At 52.3% G+C, this 19,662-nt stretch overlaps 1 protein-coding gene across 1 annotated transcript in view; it reads right to left on the bottom strand.

The window, feature by feature from the left end:
• Nucleotides 1-326: 326 nt before the first annotated feature.
• Nucleotides 327-19,662, bottom strand: part of Il21r (interleukin 21 receptor) — a 33,928-nt gene continuing 14,592 nt past the window's right edge. Inside the window, exons 2-9 of the mRNA XM_038340294.2 lie at nucleotides 12,982-13,044; nucleotides 9,192-9,294; nucleotides 7,555-7,754; nucleotides 6,533-6,690; nucleotides 5,670-5,847; nucleotides 4,878-4,986; nucleotides 3,883-3,967; nucleotides 327-2,429 (exon numbers count right to left, since the gene is read on the bottom strand). Of these exons, the coding sequence (XP_038196222.1) occupies nucleotides 1,692-2,429; nucleotides 3,883-3,967; nucleotides 4,878-4,986; nucleotides 5,670-5,847; nucleotides 6,533-6,690; nucleotides 7,555-7,754; nucleotides 9,192-9,294; nucleotides 12,982-13,030 (1,620 nt within the window). The 5' untranslated portion in view covers nucleotides 13,031-13,044 and the 3' untranslated portion in view covers nucleotides 327-1,691. The remainder of the gene's footprint in view (nucleotides 2,430-3,882; nucleotides 3,968-4,877; nucleotides 4,987-5,669; nucleotides 5,848-6,532; nucleotides 6,691-7,554; nucleotides 7,755-9,191; nucleotides 9,295-12,981; nucleotides 13,045-19,662) is intronic.

Below are 19,662 nucleotides of genomic sequence, written 5' to 3'. Positions count from 1 at the left end.
GACTGCCTTCCTCCCTGGGCCATTGAGGGGCGATGCTGCACCCTGGAGTCCCAGACAAGATGGAGGCTTCCCACTGTGTCCAGAGCAGGTCAGACACTCTGCTGTCTCCAACCTGTCTGGTTTTGCAAATACCATACCACATCTTGGGTGGGCACCCTTGTAGGAAGAACAGACCATTCAAGAAGAAAAGGACAAAGGATAAGGAAGGGAAGAAGGAGGGAGGGAAAAGAAAGAAAACGCCAGCAAAGGCTAAGCAATCTTGGCACTGTCTAGCTTCTATACTGCCCTGCTGTCCAGGAAGAAGTGTTCTGATACCACCCCGTACTTCTTAGCTTCCTCACACAGCACGCTCACAGGAGTCACTGGATGCAAGGGGACCTTCCCTAAGTCCCTAGGATAAATGTGACATCAAGGACAGGCAGGGGAAGAGCAGGTACCGGCTACAGAGTGCCCAGAAGCTAAGCTACTTCTTCCTTTCTTTTCCTTCCTTCCTTCCTTCCTTCCTTCCTTCCTTCCTTCCTTCCTCCTCTTCTTCCTCTCTCTCTCTCTCTCTCTCTCTCTCTCTCCCTCTCTCTCTCTCTCTCTCTCTCATATGCGTTAGTGTTTTGACATGGGTTTCGGGTTCCCTGGAACTGGAGTTACAGACAGCTGTGAGCTGCCATGTGGGTGCTGGGAATTGAACTCAGGTCCTCTGGAAGAGAAGCCCATGACCACTGAGTCATCTTTCCAGCCCCTAGAAGCCGTTTCTTGATGGCTCCCTTGTGTCCCCTGAACTCTGGGTGTCATAAAGAGGGTTCCGTGAGTAATGCACTCTGTACCCTCTCCCCATGCCTGATATTTGATAAATATTCCCTGAGTACTTACAGGAATTTTGTTTTTAGTAAGGAAAAAACCCAACCCCCCCCCCCCAAATAAACTTGGTTGGTGGTACTGCTTCTGAGGACTGGGCTGTGTATGTCACAGCCCAGAATCCCACTGAGTGCCCGTGGCAGGATTCTCCATATGTACCCAGGCTGTGGATGTAGGCTGCCTTTTCCCATTCTCCCTCCTCGGGGCATGCACCTGGTCCTAAAAGCCACAAAAGTCAAGAAGCTGAAAGGGGCTGCAAACTGCATAGGGCTAAGCCAGGGCAGCCCCACCATTCCTAATGCCCAGGAAAGCGAAGCCTGCAGAGTTCAGAAGTGGCTTCTCCAGGATGCATAGCCTGGGGCCACCTGTACTGGGGTTCACAGTAACATCCCTAGGTTCCCCCCCAAACCTTCCCACTCCAGTAGATGCTGTAGGCTCACTCTATTCCCTGCCCCAGGAGAGAAGATGGTAACAGCCTGGACTTCATAGCTTCTTGGAGGTGGCACCTGACAGGGCTGGGTGTGGTGATAGTGCCCTTGGGCAGGAACCTGAACCAGTCTCTAGACACTGACTGTGGCCACTCCTCACGTCTGCAGGGGAGGAGTCAGAGGCTCATGTCTAAGAGACACCTACACTCATGCATGTACACAGTGAGCTCAGGCAGACACACACAGGTATGACCGTGAACACAAGGCATGTACAGGCATTTCTCACACAAGGATGTGGGAACGCACACCCAAGCCACACATGGACACACACATACCTACATATTCACACTGTAAATGGCAGGCTCGAAAGCCCGCCCACTTCTGATCCCTTCTTATCGCAGTTGGTTTTGTATGCTAGCTGGCCTGGGTGCCGCTGTCCACAGGTGGAGGGGTCCTGATCACCCACTGGCGGATGTAGCTGCGAGGGGGCCCTTCATCACTCTCCACAGGGCTGCCACAGTCTGATCCCGCAAAGCCGCTGTCAAAAGTGTCCATGTCCAAGCCAGGGGGTGAGCCCGCCTCACTCTCAGAGCCCCCTCCTGGGGACCCCGTTCTCCAGGGTGGGCCTGCTGTCCAGTCCCTTTCCTGAGCAAGGGGCAGCCTCAACCTGTCCAGGAGGCTGCCTGGGGTACCTCCCAGCCTGAGGCCACCACCTGAGACACAGCCACAGGACAGAAAAGTGGTGTTTGTGACCAAGAGCAGATCCTCTGCCTTAGGGCCAGACTCTGGACCAGCATCCAGGTTCAGGGCTGGGTAGCCGTCATCTCCACAGCCATAGGGCCAGGCACATGGTCCCTCTGCATCCCCCACAGTCACTGTGTCAATGGACACCAGACCATATGGCCGGTCTCTCTCCTCACTGTAGGCGGAGGGGCCTGGGCCGGCTGCCAAGGGGACTGTGCAGCAGTGGCCAAGCTCAGATGTCCCATCACACTCCAGCTGGTCCTCCAGGCCTGGCGGCCCCAGGAACTTCTTTTCCTTGGCTGGGTATGAGGGCGAACAGCTGTCGTGCACTTGTAGGACTGAGGTTGCTGTGGGACTCTGTGGTGTCAGCTCCAGGCTAGAGGCCGTGAAAGGGGTGTCCACCCATTTCTGTGAGAAAGAGACAGTCATCGGCTGAGGCAGATGCTTGGGTGTGAACAGAGTCAAAGACGCGTGGATGCTGGGACATAGAGACGGGCCAGAGACAGGGAGAACAGAGGAACAAGACAACCAGCAGAGAGAGACAGACAGGACCATGATGAACCCCTGTCCTGCGGGCCCCCAATGCTGTCCTTCTCTTTCAGGGCCTGTGTTCCCGCCTGCAGTAAGGACGGACTGCCTTCACGTTAGTAACCAGTGCCCCAACGTAGGATCGGCTGGGTGCTGGAACCAGGCTCCTGAGTCCTGAGGTCTAAGAGGCCCCGCCCATATCCTGTCTCCTAACACAAGCTCTGCTGTGTATCCACACTACAGAGAACACTCAGCCAGGAGCAGGCCTGCTCACAGCTGTGTCCTCAGTACCCGACACACAAAAGATTTGCCATAAATGTCTATGGAGGGAGCGAATCAGTAACCAGATATGCGGAAACGCCTTTAGGGGATGCTGGACGGAGACAGCGGCCCCGAAGCCTTGAGAACCCTCTTGCTCATTGCCTGCCAGGATATTGGTGACAATAGGGGATCACCCTGGTGTGAGAAGGTCCCCTGAAAAGAACATCTCAGAACCACAATGTTCCCCTATCCCTGACCTGGGGTCACGTCTCAACTGTGTGACCTTGAGTTAGGCCCTTGTCCTCTGTATCTCTTTTCTGTCTTCTATGGGATGGTCCCACCCACGGCAGTGTCTTGAGGACTGAGTGAGGTAATGTTTGTTTGCTGACAGGGCAAGTTATACAAGATTAACAGCAACATCACAGCACAGCAGGCAGCAATGTTGTGGGGTAAGAAGGGGTGTGGGCACACCCTTGCCCTTTCTGAAAGGCCCACTGGTCCCTCTGAGCCTGGGCCCCCTCCTGGAGACCCAGAGGGCTGCTGGGAACTCACTGCAAGGGCAGAGCCACCAACCAGGTGTGCAGCAGCTGTTCCTTGGGTGCCCTGCTGCTCTGACCTCCATGGGCTGCGGCAAGTGGCTGTTCCCTGACATCACATCCTCTCTCGGGGGGCCTCCCGCCCTGCTGGCTTTGCACAGCAGTGCAGGGCAGATACTCGGAAATGACAGTAGTGGCAGGTGTACTTGGCAGGGAAGGGATGTGCTGTGGGATAGGGCAGGTCCTTCCCAGGTAAGATTCGCTCCCCACCACAGATCAAAGCCAGCAGAGTAAACCACAGGCACCTAGCTCATGCACCCAAGGGACACCCAGCTTACCCACTTTCACGGTAACTCTAAGCTGGAAATGCATCACAATGCCTAAGTCTACGACCAATTCTGCACCTCACAGAATAGGGAAACTGAGGCTAGGTTCCAGCTCAGGTTTTAAATACTCTGGACTCACAGAGCAGTCTTGGGGTTAGGGTGAAAGTTATTAGGGCTCAACATCCAAAGGGTGCATCCACGGTGTCTCACCTTGAAGTTCCCGCTGTGTTCCTTGTACAGGGGCTGGAAGAAACTCTCAGGGCTGGGCACTGGTACCCAGACCTTCTTCCATAGTCTGCAAAGAAAGAGGTGTGTAAAGCCCTTGTGATCTGGCCTCTCTCCTGTAGAAGCAACAGCTTCTACTGCCAGGCGCCTTCCTGCCCACCCATCAGCAAAACGGAAGCAGCAGTTACCCTCACCCCCAAGCTTCCTGCAGATGCTCAAGTTCCTGCCCCTGGCATCTATTGTGGGCTAGGCACACACTGCCCTCTGGGGCCTTGACTTCCTCATCTCCCATGGTGGGGGTCGGGAGAACCCCAGGCTGCCACCAACTGTGACGAGCACCCTGGTCTCTCCCTTCCAGATTCTCTCTGTCTTTGAGTATCTCATGGAAGGGGAACAAAATGAGTGTGTGCAGAGCCCCGCTCTGTCATTTATCAAAGGACTCTGCCTACAGCAGCCTGCCACACTGCTGGTGCCAAGGTGGTACGTTCTGTTTTGAATCAGCAGCCTCCTTTCTCTCCATGGCATGCGGAATGGAAGCCCTGTATGGAAAGCAAATCCCAGGCCACCTTGAAGCTGAAACGAAGGGATGGGGAGGGGTGAGTGATCTTTGGGCATCAAAGTTCACTTTTTGGACAAGGGCCAAGTCAAGATCCCCTCAAAGAATGTGAAGTGACGTTTCTACCCCACCCTTGCCACACCATAGTTCTGTGACTTTGGGCAAGGAGCTAGGCTACTTTGTGCTTCCGTTTTCCCTGTATGAAGAGTGGGGGTGTCTGCAGTGTGCCAGGCTCACAGGGCCATCATGGAGCGGGGGGTGGGGACAGGAGCTCTGCCGTGTCTAGCACATGGAACATACACACTGTTCAATGGTCTCACAGCTCTCACCAAGCCCCCTGCCCAGACAGAACAGGTCTTGGTTGGAGGGGCTGTGACCCAAGCTGACCCCTTCCTTCTCTGCCTCCCTGAGCGCCTGGCCTCACCTCCAAGGCAGGTCGATCTTCAAACCCAAGAAAATCAGGCCGGGAACCAAGGCAAACAGAAGGAGCAGCAGCAGCAGCAGCAGGTGAGGGTCCAAGTCTGCCTCAGGCTCTGCATAGAGAGCAAACCATGGATCCAACAGAAAAGTCTCCCAGAAGAATGTGGGTGGGTGTATGGGGGATGGTCGGGTTGGGTGGAAGGCTGGGAGGAAGCTGGGGTTTGATCCCTTCCTCTGTCAAGTGGCCCCTCCCCCAAAGGCTCCTGTGTCAGAGGTATGGTCCCGACCTGGGTGCTACTGGAAGGTGGTAGAACCTTAGGACTCCGAGCCTAGTGGGAGATGGTTAGGTCATTACAGACACACTAAAGGAATATTGGGACCCCAGCCCTTCCTCTGTCTTTGCTTCCTGATTACCATGAAGTAAACAATGGCATACACTCCCCGCAGTGCAACAGGGCCTTACAATCATGAGCCAAACCAGAAACTAAAATAACCCTTCTACTCTATCAAGTTGATTCTATAGGAATTTTATTCTCATCCCAGGAAAGTGATGTCATCTCTCTAAGCCTTAGTTTTCTCTTCTGTAAAATGGGGCAATGACTCCCCTTTCAGAGTTAGGAGTCAAATGCAGTATCAGAAGCAGCAGCTCCCCTTGCAAAGATGAGTGGCTGCATCAGGGGATGGATAACAGAGCACACACCTCCCGGCCATGCAGGGGAACCTCAGGCCTTGAGAAAGCTGCAGTGGGACAAGAGTCAGTACCAGACGTAGGGGATCCCACCCGCGTCACACTTACCTTCAGCCTGGGTCTGAAAGATGACAGGGTCACTCCACTCACTCCAGGTCCCCCTGAATAAAGTGCCTGGCTGGGGTGCTGCCCGCACCTGCAGCTGGTAGGTAGAGTCTTTGTGGAAATCTTCAGCGAGAAGGGAGACATTATTTGAGTCCACTGAGATCAGCTTGGTCACCGGCCTCTGCCAAGAGGGAAGGAACGTGAAGCTCTGTAGTCACCCAAGTCATGAATGGGGTGCAAAGTCCTTCCACAGGAGTAACCAGGCAGGCCCCGCAGGGAGCATGCGTCTCTGACTAGAGCTACCTAGAAAAATAGCTCTCTCTGTAGCGGTGGACCCACCCTAACTGACAATGTCCTGGGAGTAACCATGGGCACCCCTGCACATCACAGACAGTGAGCCCCTGGGCTCCATGTCTCAGATGACGTAGGACATCCTCAACAGTGTACCTTTGGAAGTCCCTAAGTAAACCATCTTAGCAATGGATGGCTAGAGAAGCCTCCCAGGGAACATTCTAGACGATTCCCTTTATGGGAATCTTCAACCAGGACCATTCTAATAGATGTATAATTCTAGAAGCCCAAGGCTCTGTCTAAACAGTGGGCCATTCTGGAACCTTCCAGGTGCACCCTCTTTAAGTAGCATTCCCATTAAAGGCAAGGGCAATGCTCCAACCTTGCCCCACTGTAACCGAGGTAGGCTGTAGGGGAGAAGTCAAGATGGAGACATAGAGGGGTACCCTGGCCCAGGGAGGAGGTAGGAGAGGGTTACATGCTAGGAGGGAATGCCAAGTCCTGTTCCTTGCCCCTGCTCTGCTGGGACCTGCCTGCATACCCCTGCTGCTTCACCCCATGCCCTGCAGCCTCACCACAGCATAGGGGTCTCTGAGGTTCCGATACTGCAGCTCGTATTGTAGCTTGCCCCTCAGCACGTAGAAGGCAGGGTCTTCATAATAATCTGAACGCCAGGAGATATCATAACGTCCAGAGAAGGTCACGGTCACATTAAAAGGGGGAGCTGGCTTGACTTAGAGGAAGACCCAGAAAGATGAAATAGGATAAGAATCTGCAGGAAGTAGAGTCCCTCCCCCCCCCCCGACATTCCCCAAAGGCCCTGCGTGGCTTTGAACAAAGCAGTCCCTGGTCACAGCCCCTATTCCCTTGGACTAGATCTAGGTGAAGCATCAGCACAGTGAAGCAGAGCTGGGGACTGTGGGAAATGAGAGAGTATTCCCAGGCTTAAAGGCTGGAGCCAGGACTTGGGCCCAGCATAGTCCAGCTAAGGAAAAGAAAAAACAAATGCTGGAAATCCAGATGGCTGAGAGAAGTTTTGATATTAATGCCTAATGTGGAAAATGCCTAAGCAAGGTTCCCCCTGGATTCTGTCGTTTTCAGTTTCTCTCCTAAAGAAGGGGCCCCCATCACATACAGATGCATATACAGATACACACTCTGCCATGCACCAAAGCTGCTGCCCCAGACCCCTCCTTTGCCCAGCCTAGGCTCTGGGGACAGCTGAAGCCATATCTACCATGGAGCCCTACTAACCTTAGGCCCCTCCCATTCAGCTGGGAGGATTCCGTGTTAGCTGACTGGTGCTCATGACTAGGATCAAAATCCTACGTCACATGAAAAGGGTCTTTCCAAGGTAAATCAGAGTCAGGCAGACAGGGAGGGCTGAGCTGGGTCCTGCCCCACATCTTTCCAAGCCTGTGATGCTCCGCTTAGACATATAGACCACATCCCATATCAAACCATGATCTCTTAGCTAAAAGCAGGGCATCTAAAGAGCACACTCTAAGGACAGTAGATTTTGCTGGTGTGAGAAGAGCTTGCTTTGAGGTCAGAGAAGGGTCCTGAGTCCTCCTCCACTTGGGTTTGTGGTACTCACTGTTCTCAGCCAGGACAAAGCTGTCACACTCCTGGGAGCTGTTGCCAGAGTTGTCCATCTTGTTGACAATGAAAACGTCATCGGCCATGAATCCAGACAAGGGCATGTGGCACGTATACCACGCATGTGTGGCGTTGTGGCCCGACCTATCCAGGCTGCAAGAGGTTTCTTTGTCCTGTAGTTCCTCGTATTCATCTTGCCTTCAGGGACAGAGTGGCCAGTCATAAATAGGGACAGTGAAGTTCAGTGCCCAGGTCAGGGCAGGAACTTGAAGCATGAGGGGCTGGAGGTAGGGCTGAGGGTCATGGCCCAGCCCTCTCCCAGGGACAGTGACCTCTCTGCAGCACCCAGCATACTCTGAGTTCAGATAAAGCTTGCATGCCTCAGAGGACCAGGGCAGCAGCTCGCGGCTTTGGGAATTTGGGCCTAAACCTGTCTCTGTTGCCTACAGTGAGAGACCTGCAGCCTGCTGTCCTATGCACTGGTCAGGAGGGGTAGTGGTAAATGCTTTAGTTCTTTAGGTCCCGCTGGGCAGCAAGGATGGGGTTTAGTGTATGTACATGGACTCACAGAAGTTTATTTTCTTCCTTCTTAACGTGTTCAGTAACTGAACATGGCCACCCTCCAGGACCATGTGGATCTGCAGACTTTAGTTCTTTGCTGAATTTTCTGTACTACAAACCTTGCTGAACGACATTGTCCAAGCAAGCCTCCAGCCTGGACCACTGTAAGGCTGTCATCTCAAGATATCGCTCCCTCACCCAGCATCTCTGAGCTCCATCCTGCTCAGGCAGCAGCCAGAAGTGCCTTCAAGGCTCCCTAACACCTGCTGCCCTTCCCCTTGCAGCACAGATGGACCTCACACACCCACCGACTTCTTTGTTTACTGTTTTCCCTCACTCTGGCTCACTCTGCTCAGGTCACAGGCACCTGCTCAACTACACTCGCCGTTCATGCTCCCCCATGGCCTTTGCACGTGCTGTGTCTGCTGCCGTGGGTGCTCTGGCTAACCCAGCTGACCACCCCAGCTGACCACCCCTGGCTCCACACCCTGCAGTCTTGAGTCTTGTTTGGCTCCTCAGCCCCTGCAACATGTCTGGCAGGAACATAATATACTCAATGTGAATGAAGGCATGAAGGATAAGCGGTCTCTATCCTAAGCAGCACATGGGATCACGAGCACACTGGCTATGAGACTTCCGGCCAGCGGCTAAACCACTTTGAACTTCAGCATCCTCATCTGGAACGTGGTAGCAATAATTTCAATATCATTTATGGTGAGGGCACTCGGTGCTTATAAGATTACTGGAGACTGCTAACCAGGGCTGCTAACCTTGGCAGGTATATGAGGGTAAGAGAGTATGACCCTTGGGGTAACCCTGGCTGTGGTCAGTCTTTTTCCTATCTGTGTGTTTCCAGTGAGTCCTGTGAGCTCAGTCATCTGTAAGGTGGGGACCTGGCTCTCGGCTCTTGCAGTCTTGGTGGGTGATGTTGCTGGTGGGCGGGGCAGGCCTTTGTAGTTAAGCTTCCTGATGAGCAGGCCACAGGTCAGCTCAGCCCCCCACCCTGCACCGGCTTCCTCCCATCCTGTCACTCTCTCTGAGCAGTTCCTCAGCTCAGGAGGCATGGCTACTCACCAGGTGAGAGTAAGTGTGTAGGGGTGGAGGGTCCGTGTCTCCAGGACACAGGTGACAGTCCAGAGGTAGTCGGTGTAGCAGGTGAGATTCAGGCAGCCCCGAGCTGGAGGGATAGCAGAGAGGCCCTTTTAGGCGAGAGACACTGGAAAGGCCTTGGCAAGCTGTCTGAGGCTGAGGACAAGTGTGGGTAGAGTCACAGTCTGGGATGAAAGCCTGGATGGAACCCAGGGACCCTTGTCACTGGAATTCCTTGTGTGAGCTCCAGCATGTCAAGACTGGTCATGGTGATGAGGTTCTTCTAATGTGAAACTGGGTCACTAGCCATCATAGGGTCAAACACTCCGAACTCCCCATAGGCAGATGTAGAAGGAATGGCGGGGCTGTGTCCCGCCACCCGGCTAGTTTTACCCGAAATAATTACACAGAAACTGTATTCTTTTAAAACATTGCCTGGCCCATAGTTTCAGCCTCTTATCGGCTAATTAACCCACACTTAGTAATCCGTGTAGCACCACGAGGTGGTCGCTTACCAGGAGAGATCTTAACCTGGGTCCATCTCGGAGAGGAGAGGCATGGCGACTCACTATGGCGACTGCCTGAAGTGTCTGCCCAACTCTGCTTCCTTTTTTCCCACAATTCTGTTCTGTCTACTCCGCCTACCTAATTTTCTGTCTCTTAAAGGGCCAAGGCAGTTTCTTTATTAATTAACCAATGAAAGTAACATAGACAGATAACTCTCCTCCATCAGGCAGATGGACAGATCCCTGAGGCCAGGGAGTGCGGCACGGGTCATGGTCTGAGCCCACAGCCTCGACCAGGGGAGGGGTTTAGTGAGGACAGTGAAAGAGTGGGAGAGACTTCAGCACTTGACAATTTACCTGCCACTGTCAGTGACCCCATGGCTACCAAGATGTGACCAAAGTAAATGCCACAGCAGGGGCTGGCTGGAAGAGTCACCCGCCTCCCCCCTCCCCCAACACCCTAGCCATTTGTTTCACTTTCCAAATGACAGGTGCGGCAGACATGGGGCACATCTGGCTTCTGAGCATTTGGGGGAATGGAGGCAGGTGGATTGCTAGTTCAAGGTCAGCCTGGGCTACAGAGCCAGACCCTGTCTCAAAAGGGAAGAAAAAGTATCTAACTAATTACTAAATCAAAATAATATAGAACTCTAGATATTACTCTCTCTATCAGGTTTGCAGCTATGGAGGACTTCTAGGGGGAACAAAGAGAATAATTGAAGGGGGTTCAGGAAAAGGGAAAGTAAGCGGGGCAAGGCAAAGGGACTAGGCTTAGTATCCAGTATACATGCGTAAGAAAACAATAAAATAAGATGCAGTCAATTGTCCAAGTTTTGTTCAATGTTTGGCCAAATGAGCAGAGCCATTTTGAATTTTGCTTTGTAAAACTGCATGCCAACACCCGTATCTTCTCCCCACACACTGGAAATGCACATCCTAAAAGGCCTTCATCTTCAGTGGCTTCTTCCTTCTGTGTCCTGACCAATGAACACCCTGAAACAGTGGGCAACTTCTGGGTTCTAACCTAGATTCCAAGGCTAGACCTGAGCTGTGGAGGACAGCACCAAGGCTCCAAGGGTAGATGGCTTTCCTGGGCTGCTGAGCTCTATTCCCTGGGAAACAACATCTTCCTAGCCATACGCCTGGCAGACACTAGTCTACTAGTGAATCCCAGAACAGTTCTTAGGTAGCTTCCACCAGAAGTTGTGGAGACAGGGCCAGTGAGAGGGCTCAGTGGATAAAAGTGCTCACTGCCAAGTTTAACAAATTGATTTCCATCCCTGGAACTCACATGGGGAAAGGCGAGAACCGACTTCTGCAAGTTGACTTCTTTGGCAACATACACAGCACATACATATAGGAGGGGAGGGGAGGAGGAGGGGAGAAGGAGAAGGAGGGAAGGGAGGGGAGGGGTGGGAAGGGGTAGGGAGGGGAGGAGAGGAGAGAGGAAAGGAAGGGAAGGGAAGGAAAGGAAAGGAAGGGAAGAGAAGAGGAGAAGGAAAGAAACAGTATATAGTGCTAGGACCTGAAGCCAGGACTTTGTACACACTAGACAAATGCTACCACTGAGCTGTACCCTAGCTTGAGATGGGACAAGCCACTGGGACAGATAGAGCAGAGCCCACAGACTGCTGAGAGATGGCTGCCAAGGCCAGAGTGAGTGAACAAGCCAGGCAACTCCCCACAACTGGATGGCACCCAGGCATCCCGTAGAGGTTACTATAGGGTACAGGATGCAGCTGCACCCTTACTAGGTGACCACAGCCCCAGGATTAAAATTGCCTCTCTGGTATCCCTAAGCCGGCTGCCTGCACAGGTCCTCGGCCTCCACACCCATATTCATGTGAGGTCAAGACTGTATCACATAAGCTACCACATACAGCAGCCCCCTGACACAGCAGCACACTGAGGCAGGAGGATTAGGACTACATACTGAAACCTTGTCTCAAAAACTCAAAAATGAATGAATGAATGAATGAATGAGCGAACAAACAGCACAGCAAGTGCCTGGGGCCCTGCTAAAATTAGGATCTATGAGTCCCCTCAAATGCTCAGGCCACAGAACATGTGAGGAGGTGACGCCTCCAAGGGTAATAGAGTCATTAGAGTTCCCAGGCCAAGCTCCTACGGGTCTAGTGTTGTTAGGGTGGCTGGAGGGGCTCCCACCATAAAAACTCCTTTCTGCTCCATCCTGGCTCCCATTGTAAAAACAGGAGATCCAACACCACACTGGAAGAACCTCACTGACCATAGAGCCCGCTGCACTGTGGCCTTGAGCACCCAGCCCTGGGACTGTGAAAAACACACATGTGACCATGTCTGTGGGTTTGTGAACACGCACGTACACGTGTGAGTTGAAGAGAGAGGTTTTTTAGGTAGACTCTCCCACCCAGCCTGGAGCTCACCAACTTGGCTGAGCAGCTGGGCTTCTGAGATCTGCCTCCACCTCCCCAGGGCTGGGATAATAGATACACTCAACTGCTCCCAGTCCCCTCTGGAGTTCTGAAGCTAGAAGGACAAGCACATCACAGAAACCATTGCCCTGTCCTGTCTTAGTGCCAGGCAGCCATCCCCAGGATCTCCACAGGGTCTGCACTCTCTCTGTCTCCTCCACTAATGGCAACCTAGCCAGGCTCCACAGGAGGAGAGGGAGGTGACATTCTAGCCTCAGTGTGTGACAGGGCTCTGTTACCCAAACCGCACTCTTACGCCCTGCTCCCAGTGCTGGCACTAAAGGGGATTCCAGAGCAGGCAGGGTGTCGCAACCAGAAAGGGAAATCAAAAGCTGGGCCTGTTTCCTGGGGGAGCTATTTAAAGGACTGGATATTTCGGTAAAAACCAGAGCAAATATTGCTGAGTCTGCAGAAGGTCAAGTTCCCCTCAGTGGGGTGGCCTGCACAGCTTCTGGCTTTTGATGGAGAGAATGCCCTCAACAGGACTCTTGCAGCCCTGATGCCTCCCCCACCTACTGAAGGTTCATGACCCAAGTGAGAGTCTTGCACAAAGAGGAATGAAGGTTAGACCAAGGGCAAGACTTCCTTCCCATGAGGGTGGCAAGCTTTCCTCTTTACTGAAGCCGTTTGGTTCCCTGGATTCTGGCTAGTGGAAAACGGGGCATTTAGCTTTGGTGTCAAGTAGACAGAGGCTGTAGGTTGTACAAAAGTGGCCAGTGGCCATGACCAGGAGCCTACAGCACCATGTGGCCCCTGCTCGGTTTTGTGGGAAGAGATGGACCCATCGTCTACTGCAGCCATGGGGTTGAGACTTACCTCCCTGGAGGATCAGCAGGAGCAAGGGAGCAGCCAAGCCCTGTGGCATGCTGTGTCCCAGACCTGCAAGAGAAGTGTGCGGGATGTGAGATGAACCAGCTGCTGCCGGGCACTGAGCAGCCTTCCCATGACAGGATCTGTCCCTGCCACATCAAATGATCAACCAGTCCAACGCTCACAAAGAAGCCCTCTTGTTGAATACTAAAGATAAGGTTAGCCCAAGGGTACTTCTTCTTCTAAAAGGAAGCCCAGCTGCCCTACAGAGGCACACAAGGAGAGCAAGACAAAAGAAAAGCTGCCTGGAGCCCCCGACTGGCTGAGATGGACAAAGGCCCTTGTTGAACCAAGGAAATGATGATACTGTGGGCAGCAAACCATAGGTGGCCAACACCGGTCTCCTCCTGCCCCTTGCCTGTGGAAGTGCTAACCCAGGGGGACTATTTCCCTGGCTCAAGGACCCCATGCAGGCTCAGTCCTCCAGCATGGAGCTGGGACCAGGGCCTTGAGGGAAGCTGGCCCATGTACAGACCAGGTCAGACCCATGGCTTTTCCCAGACACCATCCCTGACCCCACAATAAGACAGTGCTTCATTTGGGGTTCCCCTAGATCCAGCAGCACTGACTGGCCTACCTAACTATCATCAAAGAAACAGTAAAGGCCCAAGGTTCAGATAGGCAGCTGTGTGCTCCAGGCCCGCCTCTTGCTGTCTCTGGGCCTCATGAAATGAAGCAATGGAGGCCTGTCCAGAGCTTTGTAACAATTCAACAACGTGATGTGCAAGAAAGCCAAGTGTAGGCTCTGACAGACCGCTGAGCTGACTGAGCTAGAGCAGAGTCTAGAAGCTTCTAGGACAGAACCCCAAGAACAGTGTGCCCAACGGGCTTCCAAAAGGCCTCACTCTCAAAATTATATATTTAATATTTTCTATAAATGGCCTTAAACATTTGACTCCAACCCCAGTCTAAACATTGCTACTCACGTTCCCCCCACCCCCACCCCGCTGCAAGGGTGTAATTTCCTCCTTTTTTCTTCCCTTCCCTCTTGAGATAGAGTCTTGACTATGTAACCGAAGCTAGTTTTGACCCTGTGAACTCACTGCTTCTGCCTTTGCCTTCTAATGATTGTAATTATAGTCATTGCTCTAACATCAGTATCAGAATAAAACGTTATGGGAAATGTCGACTTGCTGCTTTGAGTAACACTGATCTTGGGTGGCCCTTGCCCTCACAAATCTTGTGGTATAGTTTGACTGTGTCCCCCCAACTTTGTATGTTAGAACCTAAGGCCCAAACCAAACTTAATAGAATGGAGGACATTAGGGTTAGAAGAGCTCAGGGGGTGGGGCCCGTCCTGGCAGTAGTGAGTTTTAAATAGAGCATGGCGGGAACAGAACTCAGTGTTCTGCCTTTGCCTAAACATATGAGAGTCCCTGGTTTCTGGTCCCAGCACTGACAAAGAAAGATGAGGGTGGAGGGGGGCCATGCTGATGTTACAGTCTGAAGAGGTGACCTCTGACCACAGGAGGGTGACTCCAAGCATGCCCGGCTCTACAGTGTCAAATCTATGACCCCAGCCCCAGTCCAGTAGAACTTTGTGTCACATCTCAGCCACAGGGAAAAGAGAAAGCCTCTGCCCTTTGTCAAGAGCCTCTCCTCCCGTTCTTCACACCATAGCTCTGCACAAGTCAGTGGCAGATAGCAGCTGCTCTGCCCGCCTGGATGAGCAACCCTCCTGATGACAATGCCCCCTAAACTGCAGCCCCTCTGCATGGCCAAGCCAATCACCCGCTTGCCCCAGGGTGCCCGTTGGAGACACTTCGGATTAAAGCCACAACAGCAGGGCTACAGTAAGAACATGGATCAGGTTGTCTCTGACGCCCATATCTGAACTTTCCATTTACATGAGCCCAAACACCCACCATCGCTGTTAATTATATTTCTGTTGCTTTTTCCAAAGAGGCCTGGACTAGCAGAGTGGAGGAGGGGCCCAGTACTGGCAGCCAGCTGATCTCTGACCCTTCTGTCCACTGGCCTCAGCTGCCATCTCTGAAATAGGCACATTCTCTATCCCCAAACCTCACAGTTGAGAGCGGCCAGCCAGGAGGCAGGTGTCAGGTGTGAACACCAGCTCCTGTGCACCCTGGCAGCTGTCTGAATGGCTCACTGTTCTCATCTGCCTTCTGTTGCTGTGACCAAGGGCAATTAGGGAATAAAGGCTTTATTTCATGTTCCAGATCTCAGGTCACACTCCGTCTGAGGGAAGTCAGGGCAGGAACCTGGAGGCAGGAACTGATGCAGAGGCCATGTAGGGATGGTGCTTGCTGGCTTGCTCCCCTGGGACTTGCTCAGCCTGCTTTCTTATAGAGCCCAGGACCTGCCCAGAGATAGCATAGTGGGTTGAGCCCTCCCACGTCAATCATCAATCAATAAAATGCCCCACAGGCTGCCTACAGGCCAGTCTGATGGTGACATTCTCCAAACTGAGTTACACTCTTCCTAAATGACCCTAGCTTGTGGCAAGTTGACAAAAACCAATCAGCACAGACACCCTCTCCCAAGTACCCCCACTGCGGTACCTCGCTGCCTCTGTGCAAGCTGAGCCCTCTTCCTGAGCCGCAGTCCTTCCAATCCTTAGCATGCTACCTTTGTGGAATATTCTAGAACTTCTGTCATTCACTTCTCCTCACATTTCCATGATGCTGTCTCTACTTACTGTCTTTCCCTTGCGGACCATTGCTTTACTCCAATAAACTTGTGTCAAAAGAAAATAGCACATTGTTACCACTGACAGATAGCAGGGTGAAGCCAAGAGGTTGTGGGCAGCAAGCATGCTGGGTAAGTGCCCCGTGGAGCCAGCAAGGCCTCAGTTCAAACCCAGGCTGTGTCATCTCAGGCCTGTGTCAAATGCAGGCCCTCATCTGTAAGTGCCGATGGGAAGGGTTCCAGGCTCTCAGACCCTTGTGACAACTTGATGCTTATGAAACAGTTGCAACAGCCAATTGCAGGCTCAGATGTTACATGTTTCTGTTTTAATTGCATTGTGTGTGTGTGTGTGTGTGTGTGTGTTTGTGTGTGTGTGTGTGTGTATGCCAAAGCACACATGTTGATGTCAGAGGACAACCTGAAAGAGCTGCTTCTGTCCGTTGTGTGGGTCTCAGGTATTGAACTCCGGTCATCCAGCTAAGCACTTTACCGGCTGTGCCATCTCGTGGGCTTTTCTTAAACAAACCACAGCCAGCTTGCTGGGAAGCTAGCCCACCACTGTGCGATATAACAGCTGACAGAAAGAAGGCACAACCCAGTCACGCCACCTCCTGAATACTCCAGGAGTTGGTGATTCCCTTCTGTTTTTCTTTAAAAGTGGGGGAGGGGTGTCAGAAGTATTGAAGAAGGGCTAGCACCAAATGGAGATGCTGGCTCTGCTTTGAGGTTTCACACTCCTGCTCCGTGATCTGAGGCCATGCCAGTGGCTATTGCACCAAGGCGTCCCTGTGACTCCCTCCTCACACTCTCAGCCCCAAAGGGGACTTCTCATCCTTCTGGCCTCTTTGCCCTGACTCCTTTCCCGGGATGCACATGAGGCTCACAAGAAAGGCAGTAGGTGTTCCAGGAACTTCTGCAGACCCTCGAAGTGGGAAACAGACGACCTGAAACCTACTACGCCCCAGTTATGTGTCCTTGGGCAGGTTACCTTGCCTCTCGAATTCTGTATTCTCCGTTATCAGCGGAGGTCAAGGGCCTTTGCTGAAGCTGATGGTGAGAGCTGACTGCATCATTGCATGGGGGACCCATCAGTCTGCTTACCCGCCAGGCCCCAGCGCTGGGGATGGGATGATGCAGACTAATAGCTGACCACATTTCAGGAACTCGGAGGGAAGTGGGGAAGGTTTGGGGTAGCAAATGAGACTGATGTAAGGGCCACAGAGAACACAAGAGCCTAACCTCTCACCACGCAGAGAAATGCAAATAAAACCACAACGGCTTACCACGGACACTATCAGATGGGCCAGGAGCTAAAACTCGTATGGCATCACTCAGAATCTGATACAGGGACTGCTAATCATGGCCAGGGAGAGATGAAGATACCATTGATCCGGAAATTAGGGTGTTTTTTTTTGACCTAATTAACAGAGACAATGGCTTCCCAAGGAACCAGTCACACCATGCCGATGCTCACCAGCGTACAAGAAGCTGTCGGAAGCCTCACCATGCTTAATAGCGAGAAACTAGAAACAACCCGAGTCCTCATTAGCAGAGGGATGGAGGAAAACAAGTGGGGCTTTGCAGGCCAAACATGGGAATGAATCACTTCCCATGGCCCACACCCACAGCAAAGCAGGTGATTCACAGGATGGAATGTGTACCCAAAAGAAGGCAAGAAAGAACGTGAAGGATGATGTCAGCCCTGTCATTCTTGGAGCCCCACGGAACAATTCCACAAGCTGTTTTAAGTGGATGGATGTCTGTTGTATGACATAAAGGAGCCTGGAGAGAAGACAAGCATCACTTTCCTCCTTTCCCTTCCCTTCCCTTCCCTTCCCTTCCCTTCCCTTCCCTTCCCTTCCCTTCCCTTCCCTTCCCTCCTCTCCCCTACCCTACCCTACCCTCCCTGTCCTTCCCTTCTCTCCCCTCCCCTCCCCTTCCCTTCCCTCCCCTCCCCTCCGCTCCCCTCCCTTCCCCTCCGCTCCCCTCCCTTCCCTTTCCTTGAGACAGGATCTTACTACATAGCCTTGGTAAGACTATAACTATGTAGATCAGGCTGGCCGCAAACATGCAGAGTTGGGCTTGTGTCAGTCTCCTGGGTGCTGGGAATAAATGTGCATGCCACTGTGCCCAGCCTGAAACACTGCGTTTTGACTGATGTACAGAAGGAAGAGGCTGGGAAGGTGTTTCTGGGATCTGCATAATTTGGGAAAGCCCAGCAACACTGGGTGACCCTTTCCCATGTCTAAACAATCTCACAGCAGTCTAAGGGCCAGCAATTTTAGCACAAGCAAATCTTAGTTGTGTAAAATATCACATGCATTGAGGACTTCCACTGCGGGGTGATGGAGGGGCTGGTATCGGCTGATGACCCATCTGAGAGCCACTGGCAAGCCAGAGGAGAAGTCGGGCAGCCAGGTGAGATGCAAAATGGCAGAAGGAACAAGCCCTCTGGTCCTGCATTTCCCTCGTTAACGATTTCCCAAGTCACTGGAGATGAACAGCCACAAGGCACCTGGGGTGGGCTGAAAGCCCATAGAAGTTTCTAGCAGTTTCACCAAGCAGAGGGAAGAATTGGAGCCAGGGCTGGTCAGTGCTCAGTCACCAGCAAAGGCTGAGAAGCAGGAATCTGGACTAGCTCAGAATCAGCTGTCCCATGGCAATGCTGTGTGTGCTGTGTGCCTCTTAGAAGGAAATGAGACTCTATCCGGAAAGCATCAGCTTCGTCCACAGGCTCCACATCTTCATTCTCGCTGCCCGTGTTCCGTTAAAGGGATAAGGGGAGCTGTGCACAGAGCTCACGACCAACAACCAGAGCCCAGGGCACCAGAAAAGCACAGTGATTCAGAGCCCAGTACTGCATTTACTTCTCTCTAGGTGTCGCGGTTAAGAATTCCTGGGGCCTAGCTCTGTGGAGCACGCCTTTAATCTCAGCACCAGGGAGGTAGAGGCAGGTGGATCTCTGTGAGTTCAAGGCCAACCAAGGTTATGCAGTGAGACCCTTTCTCAGAAAAACAAACAAAAAAGAGTTCTTGGTTAGAGGGTGTAGCTCTGTTCTACAGCACAGGCTTGAAGTGTGACGGCCCTGATGACAGGAGTGGAGGAAATGGGTTGGGGGGGGGGGAATAGGAAGGAGCAGGGATGAGAATTCTACTTGTTATATTTGAAAATCAAAATCCCGAAACACTTGGAATTCATTAGCAGTGAAGGGATGAACTTGACAAGCCATGAGAGACATCGGAAGGGGGGTTGTGAGCTGAAGGTTGCTCAGTCGAAAGCAGACAGAGGAAGAAATGCTTCGGCACACAGAAATCAGCAAACGACACACCTGCAGTGTTGTGAGGATGGCTGGTCACCCACGCACACCCACTGTCCAAGAACCGGGAGCACAGATTCTCATATAACACTCACACAACTTAAGACACACGCAGTGCGAATTCTTATTAATCCCTTCACGGTATTGATCCTACCTTCTTTTTTAAAAAGCGCACACCTTTCATAAGTAGAATTACTATTCTATGCATTAATTTGTCCTTTGACTGAGGACTTTTGCTTAGTTAGCTTTTGAAACAGAACTTGCTATGTAGCCAAGGATGACCTTAACGGTCAACCTGATCAGATTAATAAACACCGGAGAAGGTCGGACTTTGAGGGTGCTGTGAGGCATTTCCAGAAGTGATGGAGTCTGAGGTTCTGAGCTCCTGCAGGATCACCGCCCCCTCTATGAGTTTATGATATGAGGCATTGTTGCAACACGGTGCAAAGTAAGATGTGGGGTGGAGGAAGTCAGTAACTGGGGTTGTGTCTTGGGGGTCTGTCTTGCTCTGGCCCCTTCCTGTGTTCCCTGTCTATTCTTTGTCTCCGTTTCCTGGCCACCATGCTGCGAACTACTCTGTTCCTTGGTACCTTCCTCACCATGCTAGACTGATACCTTCGTGTCTGTGAGCCAAAATAAACCTTTCCCCGATAAGTTGTTCT

Source organism: Arvicola amphibius, chromosome 1 (assembly GCF_903992535.2).
Source record: "Arvicola amphibius chromosome 1, mArvAmp1.2, whole genome shotgun sequence".
In the NCBI taxonomy this organism is placed as follows: Eukaryota; Metazoa; Chordata; class Mammalia; order Rodentia; family Cricetidae; genus Arvicola; species Arvicola amphibius.
The sequence above is the reverse complement of the archived record's forward strand: the minus strand, read 5'-3'. Positions and strand labels throughout refer to the sequence as shown.